This window comes from Equus quagga, chromosome 20 (assembly GCF_021613505.1).
Source record: "Equus quagga isolate Etosha38 chromosome 20, UCLA_HA_Equagga_1.0, whole genome shotgun sequence".
Classification (NCBI taxonomy): domain Eukaryota; kingdom Metazoa; phylum Chordata; class Mammalia; order Perissodactyla; family Equidae; genus Equus; species Equus quagga.
In genome coordinates this window covers 21,322,257-21,336,690 of record NC_060286.1, presented here as the reverse complement: position 1 = coordinate 21,336,690, position 14,434 = coordinate 21,322,257, and the positions used below count along the sequence as shown (strand labels likewise).

The 14,434-nt window shown below is 57.2% G+C and overlaps 1 protein-coding gene across 1 annotated transcript; it reads left to right on the top strand.

Moving 5' to 3' along the window:
• Positions 1-4,159: 4,159 nt before the first annotated feature.
• ISM2 (isthmin 2) lies at positions 4,160-12,863 on the top strand. The gene is given in 7 exon segments (XM_046647065.1): positions 4,160-4,268; positions 5,617-5,859; positions 7,508-7,904; positions 9,221-9,360; positions 9,614-9,650; positions 9,653-9,697; positions 11,228-12,863. Coding segments are annotated over 7 exon segments (1,488 nt in total). The 5' UTR covers position 4,160; the 3' UTR covers positions 11,746-12,863.
• The last annotated feature ends 1,571 nt before the right edge of the window (positions 12,864-14,434 follow it).

Sequence of the window (14,434 nt, the reverse complement as noted above, 5' to 3'; positions counted from 1 at the left end):
GGAGGCGGGGACTGGGCTACAAGAGGGTGATGGTGGGGCCAGCCTGCTGGCATAGCAATTAAGTTCACGCACTCCGCTTTGGAGGCCTGGGGTTCGCCGGTTCGGATCCCGGGTGCAGACCTACACACTGCTTGGCACACCATGCTGTGGCAGGTGTCCCATATGTAAAGTAGAGGAAGATGGGCATGGATGTTAGCTCAGGGCTAATCGTCCTCAAAAAAAAAAAAAAAGACACAAGAGGGTGATGGAGATCAGAGTTAGGCAATAGAGAAGAACCCAGGGAGGACAGCTTTTGCTTGCTGCGAGGGTGGTCCTGCATGAAGGGTTCCCACCTGGGGCAGAACTGGATGTTCTTGCTTCAGCGGCAGGGGTTTCACTGCCCCGAAGGAAGCGCTTTGTCAGGGTTTGGGCTGAGAGGGAAGAACGAGCATGCTTGGGGCAGTGTCACACACGGGTTAGGGGTGCTCAGTCAGTGCTTCAGCCTGCGGCTGTCGTCCAGCCAGTTGCCTGGCAGCAGGGTTTGGGTTGCAGGAGGGGTGTGGTGGGTTGAAAGGTCTCACCTGCCAGGTGGGTGACACCGAGAAGCAGGTGTTTTCCTAAAGGTTGGCCTTCTTTGGTGTCTTTCTGGCCCGATCGGCGAGTGAGTGTCAGAAAGGACACTGGGACCCCGAGTGTGATGCCAAGCCTGTGGCTTTGCCTCTTAGCCTCTCCTGCACCTGGGCACCCCCTGGACCTTGACATGACCATCCTTCTCCCTCCAGACTATTCTTCCTCCTCTTAGTGTTTGGGACCCCTGGAAAGCCGGTTGAGGGACAGGACAGGAATGGGGGCCTGGAGCTGGGGCTGCTCAGTGGTCCCAGGCAAGTCCCCATCTTCACTGGACCTCAGTGTCCTAGTCTCGTTCCTCCCCTTCGCACCTCACTGGGTTGTTATGAGGATCAAACGGAAGGATGGATGTGCAAAGTAGAACGCCCTGTTCTAGCGTTTTGTTCTTTCACACTCGGCACCCAAAGTGGCAGGCAGCGAGCCAGAGGTGCAGCCCCTGCACGGAGTTGGCACAGCACAAAGGTTAAGAGTACAGACTCTCCAGCCAGCTCATTGGTCTTAGATCTTGCTCCTCCAGCCCCCTGTATGACCCCGAGCAAGTTACTTCCCCTCTCTGATCCCTGGCTGCCTCATCTATGAAGTGAGGATGATGCTAGTACCTGCCCAAAGGGCTGTTGTGAGGTTTCACCGAGTAAGTACTCATAGGATGCTCAGCAGGACCAGCAGCATGGTATGTGGGGCCTCTGAGCATTTCAAGATGGCAGCAGCAACGCGTTAAACCACAGGTCACACAGCATGAGGCCAGCCCTGGTGCCTGGAGGGTGTGCTCTGACAGCAGCTTATTACAGTGAGGAGCTTTGACGTCTCCACTGGGTGTCAGGAGGACTGGGTTAGGATAGCCCACACCAGTGAGGAGGGCCAGGTCCAGCCCCGTCTGGCTGCCCGTGCCTGTGGTCCTCTGGTTTGGCTGAAGAGGCAGTCGCTGCTGCGTGCTGGGTCTCCTGCAGCTCCTGGGAGGCCATGTGACTCTGGAGGGGTGGGTGGGGGCCCCAGCAGCTGGGGCTGCGGGGAGGGGAGGTCTGGGCTGCACCTGGCACCTGGACTTCATTATCCGGAACAAGTTCCTGACCCCGGAGGCAGAGAGGAGAAGGGAGAGGGGGGACGGTGAGGGTCGCTGAAACAGATGAGCAGGCAGGCTCCTGCAGTGCAGGGAGGGGTGTGGGGATGAGGGCTCTTACTTTAACTGGGAGCACGTGGTCTGGGCTGCCTGGCCCAGCCGAGGAGGGTGCATGTGCGTGCATCTGTGAGTGTGAGGGAGAGAGAGAGAATGGTGGGGCTATATCTCGGACTATATCTGTATATCTCATATCTATCTGGGCAATAACACCATCCTCCAAAAGAATGGAGTTGCGTATCTGTACGTGTGGGAAGCTCCACATACGAGCTTAACAGGTGGAGGAGGTGGGCCTGTGGGTAGGACAGGTGTCCTTATACAGGCTGGAGCCTCAGAATTCGCTCCAGAACATCCTAGGAATACACCTGCACAGAGATCCTGCCTCAGAGGTGGGGGGAGGGGGGTCTTCACAGCAGTTAGGATGTCAAGAGCCAGCACTGTGTCTGGCGAGAGGGCTGCTCTCCTTTCCCCTCTGAGAGCCATCTGTCACCACCTTTGGGTCATAGTCATTGCATGCTTCGTGTTGGAAGCGGCTTTCTAACTCAACGACCCTCCAAGACACGGACTGCGTTTCCCTCTTTACAGAGAGAGAAACTGCGGCAGATTAAGGACCCTGCCCAAGGTCACACAGCTAGGAAGTGCACACGTTGGGATTTGAACCCGGGCCATGCGGCCTCCAGCCTGCCCTCGTTACACCACATTCAGCTGCCGGACAAGATGGTGACACTGGATGTGCTTTGTGGCTGCATGAGGGTTGTGGTTATGAGTGTGTCTGCACACGCATGCATGCACCGATGTGTGAGTGCTGAGGTCAGGCAGAGCTGAGTTTGAAGCCGAGCTCCGATATGGTAAGCTTTGAGACCTTACGTAAATCCCTTACCCTCTCTGAGCCCCCAGAACTCCCCGTTACCATAGAGACAGCCACACCTGGCCCTCAGGGTTGCTGGCGTTCTTTCAGTCACTTAGCAGTGATTTCCTGAGCTCCCACAGGGCAGCAGGCACTGTGCTAGGCACGGGATGCAGCTTGAACAAAGCAGACAGGAATTCCCTCCCCCGGGGCTCACCATCCAGATGGAGTGAGTGGCAGAGGCTCATGAGGGGCTGGCTGGGGCCTGGTGCGGAAGATGTGCTCAGGCCATGATCACAGGCCAGGGCTCTGGGGGCTCTGCCCATAGCCCCTCAGGCCCTGCTTCCAGTTGCCTCTGTCCAGTCCTGAGGGCTTTCGCCGGCACTGTCAGCTCTGAGCTGTACAAGGCAAGCCCCACGTGCCTGGAGAGCAGATCCTCTCCCCCACCCCAGGGGCCTCCACCAATGACTGGCCGAGTTGAGCCCAGCTCCCCCCGGGGGGTAATTGAGGCACCCAGTGGGACTGAGCGCCAGTCGCCCACCGTGGTCACTAGCTTGATGGAGCATCTTTATTAGCTGTCCCCCCTTCCTAACTTGCTCCCCCACCTCCATGCTGTCTCCTGGGATAGCCTTCCAAAGGAACCACTTGCTCTTGCATCCTTGTCTCAGGGTCGGCTTCTGAGGGAACCCAAACTAAGACTGGATGTTGTGTTGTGTCCCCCCATCCCGCTGCCACCGCCCACTCCCTGGAGTCCTCTGGGGGCTCCAGGGGCCAGAGGCTCCAGGAGCAGCCCCAGAGAAGGGCGGCATATGTGGCTGCGATGTTTAGCCAGGGCTTTCTATGGCCTTTGCTTGTCCTCTGGTCCAGCGGGGCACCAGGGAGCGGAGAGGATAGGAGGGCTGGAAGGGAACATTCTGAGCGCCTGCTGGATAGCAGCTCTTTCCCATCACTCTTCAGATAAGCACACTCACAGAGGTTCTGTCCCCTGCCAGGGTCCCACAGGGCAGACACCAGCCACCACCAGGGTTCAGACCCAGGCAGCCTGACTCTAGAGCAGGGTTTCTTCACTGCAGCATCATTGACATTCTGGGCTGGGTCATCCTTGTTGCGAGGGCTGTCCTGGACCTTGTAGGGCCTCTGGCCTCTGCCCTCTAGGTGTCAGTAGCACCCCCTTCCAATTGTGACAACCACACATGTCTCCAGACATTGCCAAACGTCCCGAGATGAGAACCACTGCTTAACCACCTGCCCACGGGGCAAGGGCATCCAGCTCAGCCAGAAAGACTCATGGCCCCGAACTCCTGCTGCCCCAAGACCGCCTGTCCCCATGCTCCGGAGGCTGCAGACAGAGGACCTACAGCGCAGAGTCACAGGGGCAGCTGGGGCTTTGGTGGAATTGTGGGCAGGAGCTGCGGGAAGGCAAGTAGGGGGATATTCCTGGCCTCCAGGATTGGTCAGTGAGGGGGTCGAGTTGTCCCCTTACTCATCCGTCCATCCTCTGTTGATCCACCCTGGCCGTCTAGACCAGAGCGCTTTAACTCAGCGAGACTCCGGGGCCAGGCTGAGATGGGCCCACAGCTGCCGTGGGACCACATGATCAGCGCAGAAGCCTCGGAACCAGGCGTCCGGGGACCGCAGAAGGGGAGATCAAAGGCGAGAGACAGAAGATTCTCAATCTCTCTTCCAACCCAAGAAAAGAGAGTGAGAAACTAGACTCAGTAAGCCCCTGATTTGTGAAGGTGACTCAGTGCTCTCACCCACAGTGTTAGAGCACGATGATTAAGAGCGTGGGTTCTGGGCCCAGGCTGCCTGGTTCAAATCCTGGCTCTACCTCCAAATGGCTGTGTGACCTTGGGCAAGTTACTGGCCCTCTCTGTGCTTTAGTCTCCATCGTCAAAATGGAAATCACAGCTAGCACCTACCTCTGAGGGTTGTTGGGAGGATGAAATGAGTGATTAAGTGTTTAGAATAGTGCTTGGCACACAGTAGATGCTGAGAAAGTGTTTGATAAATAAAATTCTGACAGTCCTTCCAGGTGGGAATTACTCTCCTCATTATGCAGATTAAGTTGAATGAGCTTGTAAGAGGCAGAGCTGGGATTTGAACCCAAAACTGATCTGACTCTCCAGAACCCATGTTTTTCAGCCATACCACACGGCCCTGGGTGTGAGATGGGAGGTGGGGTCAAGGCTGAGGCCTGGGTGGGGCAGGGGCCTGAGGCTCATAAGGGTGGCTCTGGGTGGTGTTCTTTCTGCCCTGGTGTAGAGACCTGGGCAATGGCTGCAGCCTGGAGGTGCATGGATGGCCACTGAGCCCGAAGGGCCCCCTGTCTGAGCAGATGAACCCTGGAGTGGAGTCAGAGACAAGCAGGATCTGCCTTTGGCTTACTCTCTGAGCTGAAGCAAGGATGGTCCCCGTGTGGGCACTGGCTGGTGGAGGGAATTAACTGGCAGCCAGCCTGGAATAGGAAAAGGGGCCGGGCCGCGGTGGGCAGGTGGAGGAAGGGAGCTGTGGTCAGAGATGCTAAGGAATATGGCCCTTAGCCACGTGCAGGGCTTGGGAGGGCCAGGTGGCAGGGGAGCTTGTCCAGGGGAGGGCCCTGGCCTGCCATCCGCTCGCTCCCCTAGGCCTTCCGGCGGCTTCTGCGCTGCCCCGAGGGCCCTGGTGCCTATTCTCTGCCAAGAGCCCTGGGGGATTCTGAGGCAGGTGGTCTGCAAACTGCACTTGGGAACCACTGCCTCAAACAGCTCGCTTTCCTCTCTGGGCCTCAGTTTCCTCATCTGTAAAACGGGGAGGCTGGCTTGTGCTTCTTCCATGTGTAGAATGCTGATTTTAACCCTCCTCTGGTGCCTCGTGTTGGCACCATTTGTCCAAGCGCTTTGTGGACGCAGCCTCACTTCCCCTCCGAGGCCTTGAAGCGGGCATGTTTGGATACAGTCACAGGGTGGGTCTGTCACCTGGGCAGACCGCAGGGCTCCTGAATCCCCCCTCACTAGCCTATTTCGGGTCTGACCTCAGTCACCCCTCCCTCCCCGTCTCTCCTTCTCAGGTCTTGGTGTCCCCAGATCCCAGCTCTCCTAGGGAAGAGGAGGGGACACCACTGCTCCCCAGAACCCGCCTCCAGGCAGGGTCACGCCAGCACAGGCGCCAGGCTCTCACTGAGCCGGCAGCCCTGCCCCCCGCCAAGGCGGCCCCTCCCGGGACCCTGGGAGACACCCCATTGCTGCTGGAGCTGCAGAAGCTGCCGGGATTGGCCAACACTGACTTGAGTGCCCCAAACCCCAATATCCAGGTGAGAGCTTGCGAAGGGCCCTGGGCCCAGCGGAGACCCAGGGAGGAGCTGGGCAGCACGGCTCAGCTCTGAGGTCACGCGTCCCCATGCTGTATTCCCTGGACAGTGGGAGTCCTGTGTGGGGTCGCAGAAGGTGGCTGCCCATGCTCTCCCTGTGGAGTAGTGGGAGGAGTGCCTGCTCCTCCACTTTCTAGCTGCAGACCGCGGGCAAGCCACGTGATGCTCGGAGCCTGTCTCCAGGTCCATAGAGAGGGACAGGCAGCATCAACCTGGCAGGGCTGTTGTGAGGAGCGAGAGAGCGAGCGAGAATGCTTCCTGAGCTACAGGGGATCTGGGAATAAGGGAGGAGGCCTTGTGGAAAAGCCTGAAGGTCTGATCCCGCCCAGGCCCAACCCCTTACTGCAGGCCCCTGAAGAAGTGGTTGAGGACTGAATGGGGTGGGCTGAGGGGGGTGAGGGACTGCCCACCAGAGGGGCATAAAGGGAGAGGAAACTAGAGGGGCCAGTGGAATTCCAGTTTGCATAGTCCGAGGCCAGTCCTGAACCCTAATGGTAACAATTCTGCATTTTGGGGTAGCATCTACAGTTTACAAAGCACTTTCACCAAAAGAGAATAGGCTGCAAAAGTGTAGGACATAACGTTCTGAAATAGTGTATGTGTGTGTACAAAACCTGGAAGGTTATTCACCAAAATGTTATGTCACTGGTGGAATATGAGTGACTTTCATTTTCCTTATGGTTTGCTGGTTTTTTCTTTTTCTTTTTTTTTTAACTGTTTCTAACGTTATCTCATCCTTTATTTTATTGTTTATTTATTTATTTATTTTGTGAGGAAGGTTGGCCCTGAGCTAACATCTGTTGCCAGCCTTCCTCTTTTTGCTTGAGGAAGATTGTCACTGAGCTAACATCTGTGCCAATCTTCCTCCACTTTATGTGAGATGCTGCGACAGCATGGCTTGATGAGTGGTGCTAGGTTCGCACCCAGGACCTGAACCTGAGAACCCCAGGCCGCTGAAGCAGAGCGCACAAACTTAACCGCTACGCCACCAGGCTGGTCCCTTGCTTGGGGCCAAATTTTGTTCAGTGACCTCTTATTACTTTATAATAAGCCAAAATGATGTTTTTAAAGTTCACTTTCCCATAAGTGATTTCATATTACTTATTTCCCGTCCACAGTGGGGTGGAAGAGAGCTCCCTCAAGGCCTTCTGTGGGGATTTGCCCTCTTTGCTGTCATTTTCTGGCCCTACAACGAGGAAGTGGAGGCTCGGGCTGTTAGTGGCCCCTGAGGCCGGGCAGCACACAGGCTGGAGGGGCCAGAATTCAGAGCCGGCTTCTCTTAAACTAGTGGGTCTCCGCCCTGGCGCCTATTACACCCACCGTGCTCAGCGCCACCTCAGTCCAGTTAAATCCATGGGGTGGGGTCAGGGAGTCAGAAATCTCCAGGGGATTCTGGGGCACAGCCAGCTCTTAAACTGTGACCCCATGTGCCCTGGGAGGCCAAGAAGGTTGGCCAATAGAATGCGCTGGTTTGGAGGAGAGCTTGGGCCTCTCCCTGCTGCCCCTGTCCCCGCACTTGTCACTCCCCTCTCCTTGGAGTCTGGCTCTGAGCCCTCCTTCACTGGCCGGCCTGGGGTCTGTCTCCCTACAGGTGACCATCGAGGTGGTCGAGGACCCCCAGACCGAGGTGGAGATGGACCTGTTGGCCGAGCCCAGCAATCGCTGGCCCCAGGGTGCCCCCAGCTGGCTGCCCACCAAGGAGCTCTTCTGGCCCCTCTTCTGGGGCTATGTGGAGGGCGAGGAAGGGGCGACCGGTCTCAAGGGCAGAGCCCCAGGGGAAGATGAGGAGGAAGAGGAGGAGGAGGCGGAGGCCGAGGAGGAGGAGGCGGAGGCGGAGGGTTACGCTGCAGAGTACGGCGAGAGTGAGGACCAGGAGGGCAACGATGGTGAAGAGGACGAGCCCCCTGGGTTTAGTGGGGCCGCAGGCAGCTGGGAGCAGGGCTGGCTGGCCCCCGGAGACTGGGTCTTCAAGGAGTCAGACAGCTACGGTGAGCACCCCGTTGGCACCCCTCGCTGCTGCCCCTGGAGGTCCTGAGTAGAAATGGGGGTGGAGAGAGGGCAGAGAGCTTCCTGGGCAGGGGCAGCTGGCAGGCCAGGAGCTTAGTTTAATAGTAACATTACCCCCAGCTTGCAAAGTTTTTTTCCCCAACATTTGACCCTCCCCACAGCCCTGAGATCCCCTAAGCAAAACAGACTTTGGGTAATATTATACATATTCATGTCTATCAGCTTCCAACAAATTGGGAAATATTATAAATCCCACTGCTCACAAGTGACCTCATTTTCAGACTGCATGGGTTTGAATCCTGGCTCTTCTGCTTACCAGCTGAGTGACCTTGGGCAAGTTACTTAACCTCTCTGTGCCTCCGTTCCTTCCTCTATAAAATGGAGAATGGCACAACCCTTACTACGTAGGATTGGGTGTAGAGGGTCTTGAATGACTTAGTGCCCTCATATAGTAAACAAAGTACTGTCTATTTTTATTATTTTTATTAGAATGTGACATAGCAGCACGGACTCTTCAGAAAATATCACCTAGAGCCTGCCAGCCCCCATGAGAGCCATGTTTGTTTTTGCACACTGCAGTTCAGGTTTTCCCGGGTGCAGACAGTTCAGGCAGAGCCACAGCCCTTCTCCCCACAGCCTTGCTGTGCCGTCACTGGACGGAGGTGCCTATGATTGAGAGTAAGTGGCAGCAGCCTTTTCCCAATTCACCAAAATAATGTAAACCAACGGGCAGAATGTCCATGACTTTCAGCTTTTCTTCCATTCATTTTCCTTAAACTCCTGGGGCCGGCCTGCTCCAGCCTGCCTGGGAAGCGAGGGGAGTGCTGGCTGGGTCAGCGCCTTGGGGGTTCCACAGAGAGCCCTGTGCCTCTAACGTGGGCAGCAGGACATTCTTTAATACCCCCAGGTGCTAGGGAAATATTGTCATCCTTGGTTTTGATTGACATAAAAACTATAGTTCAGAGATGCAGGGGTACTTGCCCAAGGTCACACTGACCTGTCCGGTGGCTCCAGCCCCAGGTGTCTTTTCCTGTTCATTGCACTGTTGACACAGAGTGGGTGGCGGAGGTTGGGCTGTCTCTGTAGGGCCCCTCCTGCCTTTGCACAAATATTTACTACACAAGGGTACCCAGCTGAGGGCATGAGTGGGGGCTGAAATGCAGCGCGTGCTCCGTCCCCTGGGCTGGGAGCCCTGGCAGGGGTTGTGTCTTTCTGGGGAAGGGGTGCCTTTGGCTGATTTGCACTAGTGCACCCTGTGGGCTGTGCTCCCTCACCCCGGCTCCCTGCCTCGACCCAGACTATGAGCTTCCAGAGGAGTGGAGCCCCTGGTCTCCCTGCAGCGGGAGCTGTGGCCGCGGCAGCCAGCGGAGGACTCGGCCCTGTGGCTACGCCTGCAGTGCCACCGAGTCCCGTGCCTGTGACCTGCCCCCTGTCCTGGTGAGAAGAGCCCCAGCTCCCGCATCGGGAGTGGCTTACATGCTGGACGAGGTCCCCTGGGAATGTGGGCAGTTGTTTGAGAGGCGGGCTTGGGAGAGGGGATGCAGGAAGCTTGTAAATATGGTGGTCCTGCCTCATCCCAGGCCTCTCCCAGATGCTGCGGGCACCGAGAGCCTGCTGAGGGCTGGACTTCCCTATTGGGAGCACAGAGGTACCCTGGGGCTCCACCAGCCTGGCCTCCTCTCTTCCCAAGGGCACCAAGGACAAGGACCCCTTGGGCTTCCCCACTGATGGGGGCAGCCCCTGGCTCACAATGCTACAGATATGCTTAGTCCACGTCAGTGGGGGGCTAGGCCCTGCCCCTGGGGGCGTTGGGGAGAACCTGTCTTGGGAGGGTGGCTCATCATTGGACAAGCAAGAATCTTGCCTCCATCCACTGAGGCTGAGAGCACATCTTCCAGCTGGAAAGTTAGCCTCCCCAGCAAGGGGGCCCTACATTTCTTGCCCCCCTCCAGCCCTAGCCAGGCCCATCGGCCTTTCCCAGCCTGATAGTCCTGCTGGGAAGGAGGTCTGGACGGCAGCCACAGAGCTGGGAGATCATCCAGTGGGGCATGTTCTCCCTGGCAGCAGGATGGGAGGGGGACATTCTGGCTTCCACTCCCTGGTCACCCTTGGAGGCTCCTGGGCAGGCTCTGTCTGGGGAGGAGGTGCTGTCAGAAATAGGTCGGGGTCCAGAACTCCAGGACTGCTCCTTCCAGCAGTTTGGAGCACGCCATACTTTCACCAGCACCCTCCACATCTGTGTCTCTTGGTCTCATCTGCACCCCGCAAGGAGGCAGGCAGCTGCTGACAGCCCCCCTTGCAGATGGGGCCGATACTCAAGACCGCAGAAGCTCAATGAGCCAGTATCGTGCAGCTGGAAGGGGATTCCCAGAAGACTCTGGCCTGGTACCTGCCCTCAGGAGAGCTCAGATCTCAGGGGGAGAGACACACCTGACCACCTTGAGCTGCCAGGGGGGCCCAGAAGGTCTGGAACAATTTGTTCTGTGTGGCCAGAGTCAAGAGGCCACATTTCCCGAGGCAGAGACAGGGGAGGAGGGCAGCATAGATAGCGGGTGCGACAGGGGGCCCAGAGAGACGGAGTCAGTCTGAGAAAGGCAGAGTTAAAAACAAGAATGGGCCAGTGCTGGGGCCAGCCCGGTGGCACAGCAGTTAAGTGCGCACCTTCTGCTTCTCAGCGGCCCGGGTTTCGCTGGCCTGGATCCCTGGTGCGGACATGGCACCGCTTGGCAAAAGCCATGCTGTGGCAGGCGTCCCATGTATAAAATAGAGGAAGATGGGCATGGATGTTAGCTCAGGGCCAGTCTCCCTCAGCAAAAAGTGGAGGATTGGCAGTAATTAGCTCAGGGCTAATCTTCCTCAAAAAAAAAAAAAAAAAAAAAGAATGGGCCAGTGGTTAAAATAATGAAACACTTTCTTACCAGTTGGTTAGAACTGCTCCCCCTGCCCCAAACCACCCTAGCTCCTTCCCCAGGATCCCAGGGTCTCCCAGCATCTAAAGGGACCACACCTGGCACAGCAGGGGGCCTCCAGCCCCGTGCCCAGCGTCCTTTCTGAGTCATGGCCCCTTGCTTCAGGCTGCCTGGGTGGGGTGTGGTCGCCCCTGCCTGTCACCAGTGGAGGCCAGGTCGGACTGGCCCCAGCTGCGGTGCGTGTCCTTCCACTCCTGCCCCTCAGCCCCTCCCAAGCCACACCTCGGCACCCGCTGGCGCCCCGGCCTTCTCTCTCCATGCATTGGCCCTTGCTTAGCCCCCACGCCCCCAGGGGGCTCACCAGCTCCCCTCCCGCCCTTCCCTGCCCTCTGTAGATGTGGACAGCTGTGAGAAGTGGCTGAACTGCAAGAGCGACTTCCTAGCCGAGTACCTGAGCCAGGTGCTGCGGGACCTGCCCAGCTGCCCGTGCGCGTACCCGCCGGAGGCCGGGCGCAGCGCCGTGAGCCTGCGGGACGAGCGCCGGGGCCGCAGCTTCCGCTGGAGGGACGCGAGCGGGCCGCGGGAGCGCCTGGACGTCTACCAGCCCTCGGCGCGCTTCTGCCTGCGCTCCCTGCCGTCCGCCGAGAGCAGCACCCTGGCCGCCCAGCACTGCTGCTACGACGCGGGCAGCCGGCTGCTGACCCGCGGCAAGGGCGCCGGCGCCCCCGACCTCGTGAGCACCGACTTCTCGCCCGAGCTGCACTTCAAGGTGGACACGCTGCCCTGGATCCTGTGTAAGGGGGACTGGCGTCGCTACCACGCCGTGCGGCCCCCCAACAACGGCCGCGCCTGCGCCGACAACCCCCCGGAGGAGGAGTACCTGGCCCAGTTGCAGGAGGCCAAGGAGTACTAGTGAGGGCGCTGCGGTGCTGGAACTCTCCTTGCGGGCCCCTCCCCGCCCCTGCCCAGACTGGCTGAGCGCGAGGGCTACCCCGCTGAGGCTGGGCTGGGGCCGCGCGCCCTCTGCCTGTGGACTGGAGGCAGGTCAGCAGCCCAGGTGTCTTGTCGGGTTGGGGAGAAGGTTGAAGGGTTTACAGAACCCAGGGGAGGGGGAGGGAGCTCAGCCCCAAAGTCCCTGGGGGTGCGGGGGAAATGTGTGTCTATGGGGCTTCCCTCACCTGCCTGCTGGAGGCGCTGTCCCTGCCTGGCCACCCTTTTCCTTTTAGGCTATTCTGCCCTTGCTCTGCACACGTGTGTAAGCTGGGCTCTCCACACACATCCTGATTCCCGGGACCTGCGCCGAATCACTCACCCCCGGCCCTGAGGACCAGTCCTTTCGTCTGGCCCCACAGCTGCCCTTAGTCAGGCTGACATCCAGCCCTGGGTGGCCAGCCCTCCTTATCTCTGGGGGTTGCACGTGGCTCTCTTGCCCCAGCCCTGCTGGGAGCACTGCATAGGAGGGTTTTTCTCAGCTCCAAGCTGCCTTTGGGTGGACCCCACTTTAGTCTAGGGCTGAAGGCCATCACTGGACAGGCAGGCTGAGGCAGGCTCCGGATGGGGAATGGATCACCCAGTTCAGGTCCCTTTTTTGTCCAGTCCACCTCTGTTCTGTCCAGATTGTAAGAATGTACGGAGCGGGGAGATGGCACTGCCCCAAATTGGCACAACAGCCAGGCTTGGGGTGGGCTCAGCACCAGCTCAGGAGGATGTGTCATGCTCCTGTGGTGAGCTGGTAAACCAGTTCTGTGGGCAGAGCCTGATTTGTGGCATTTGGGCAATTTCTGTGGTGTACATACTCCACCGTCACCCACTTCAGGCTCCCAACGTGGTGTCGCTGAATGCCCTGAGCTCAGAATTGGGAAGAGATGCACATAATCGGCTCTCCCAGCACACCTGGTGCCTCTTCCCTGCCCTCCCTCGCACCCCGAACCACCCTCCCTTGCCTTCTATGGGGCTGAAATGCTGAAGTCCAACGGTCCCTGTTCATAAAACCCTCTGAAAGGTCGAGGACTTGAGCTGTCCTGAAGCTCTCTGGGATCCTCAGCAATAAAGCACTTTATTTTCAAATTCTGTCTGATGAAGAATTTGGGGCCCCAGCAGAGCAGAGGGGTGCAGGGAGCCCTTGCTTACAGCCCAAGGCAAGCTCCCATGGGTCGTGTTTGTGACTACCTAACCCAGCTGGGCAGGCAGAGCTCCTGGGCTGCAGAGGTTGGACTGGAAACATGAGTATCCCTACTCAAACTTGTGAAGGGCTGCCTGGGCGGCGGGAGGAGCTGGCTGGACCTCACGGGCGCATTCTCTCTGAGTTCTTTGATTAGAGAGGTAAATTGCACTTACTGTATGAGGAAGTGGCCCCACTTCCCCAAGTAACTTGCCCCAAGGGAATCTGACACAGAGTTGCCCAAAGGACTACACCTGTAAGATGACAGAGGGAGACCTGCGCCCTGCCTTAATTGATACCCTTATTAGACTCTCCACCATGACTCCTGGCATTTGGGGAAGGACAGAGACACCAGGAAGTAGAATGAGGCGAGGTGTGTCCAGAGCTGCCTCCTGGAGAAGCTCAGAGAGCCAGATGTTTCCAATTACCTTCACACCCAGAGGTAAATTTATTAGTCTGGTCTTGGACCACACTCTAAAAATACTCTGATGCAACTAGAATATTACAGGGTCAGAGAGGGCAGCATCTCAGGTCACCAGATGAGACCAAGTTCATTCCCTTTCTCTTGTCTGGGCAATTCAATATGATTAACATGAATATGTTTTAATTATTTTTTAGCAGAAACTTTTTAATGACAAGGTAGAGACATCCCAGCGTCTCTGTTCATAGGAAACTGTTTATTTCCCTCCTTTCTGTTAGAACTTACCTTGACACTTAGTCTAAATTTAATCTATACCTAGTGGTTGTCTATTACCTAAACTGAATTTAGCCAGCCCCATTTTTAATCTGTAATCTAAGTGACACACTAAATTGCTACCATGTCAGGCCACAGATGAGAGAAAATAAAGAAAAGGGGGCTGGAAAGGAGCCTTGCAGGGGCTGGGGAGTAGGTCAGCTAGGAAATGGTGTTTAGTCAAACTCCACAAAGGAGAAAGAAACAGTGTGCAGGTGGTCGCGGGCTTAGGGAACACCTGCGCATGAGGAGAAACACAAACGGAGGGGTCACTGACTCTGTTAAAGGGGGGATTTTAGGAGCTGCTAGTGTCAGAGCCAGGAGCCTCCCGCTCCCCGCCTCCCTTCTGGTCCGGTGTTGGCCACGTCACTGGCTTAACTAGCTCTTCTTTCTGTCCCAAACACCAGGAGCCATCGGTGGCCATGCTTCCAAACGCGAACACCACCACTATTTCTACCTTAGCTGCTCCAGGCCCCTGCAGGGTTTTGCCCAATTTTCCCCCCTCTGGCTTACCTCGTAAAGGATCCTAGGCTAGGCAAGACTGGTCAAATTAAATTCTTACTAGGGTTTAAAATAACCAGTAGTGCCAGCCCTGCCAGATCCTGCTGACTTCCCTTGTCTCTTGGAAGAGAGGATGCTTCAGATCCTTTGTCCCATTATTCACAAAAGGGACCCAAAGGTGCTTCTTTGGCTCCTCCATTACAATTA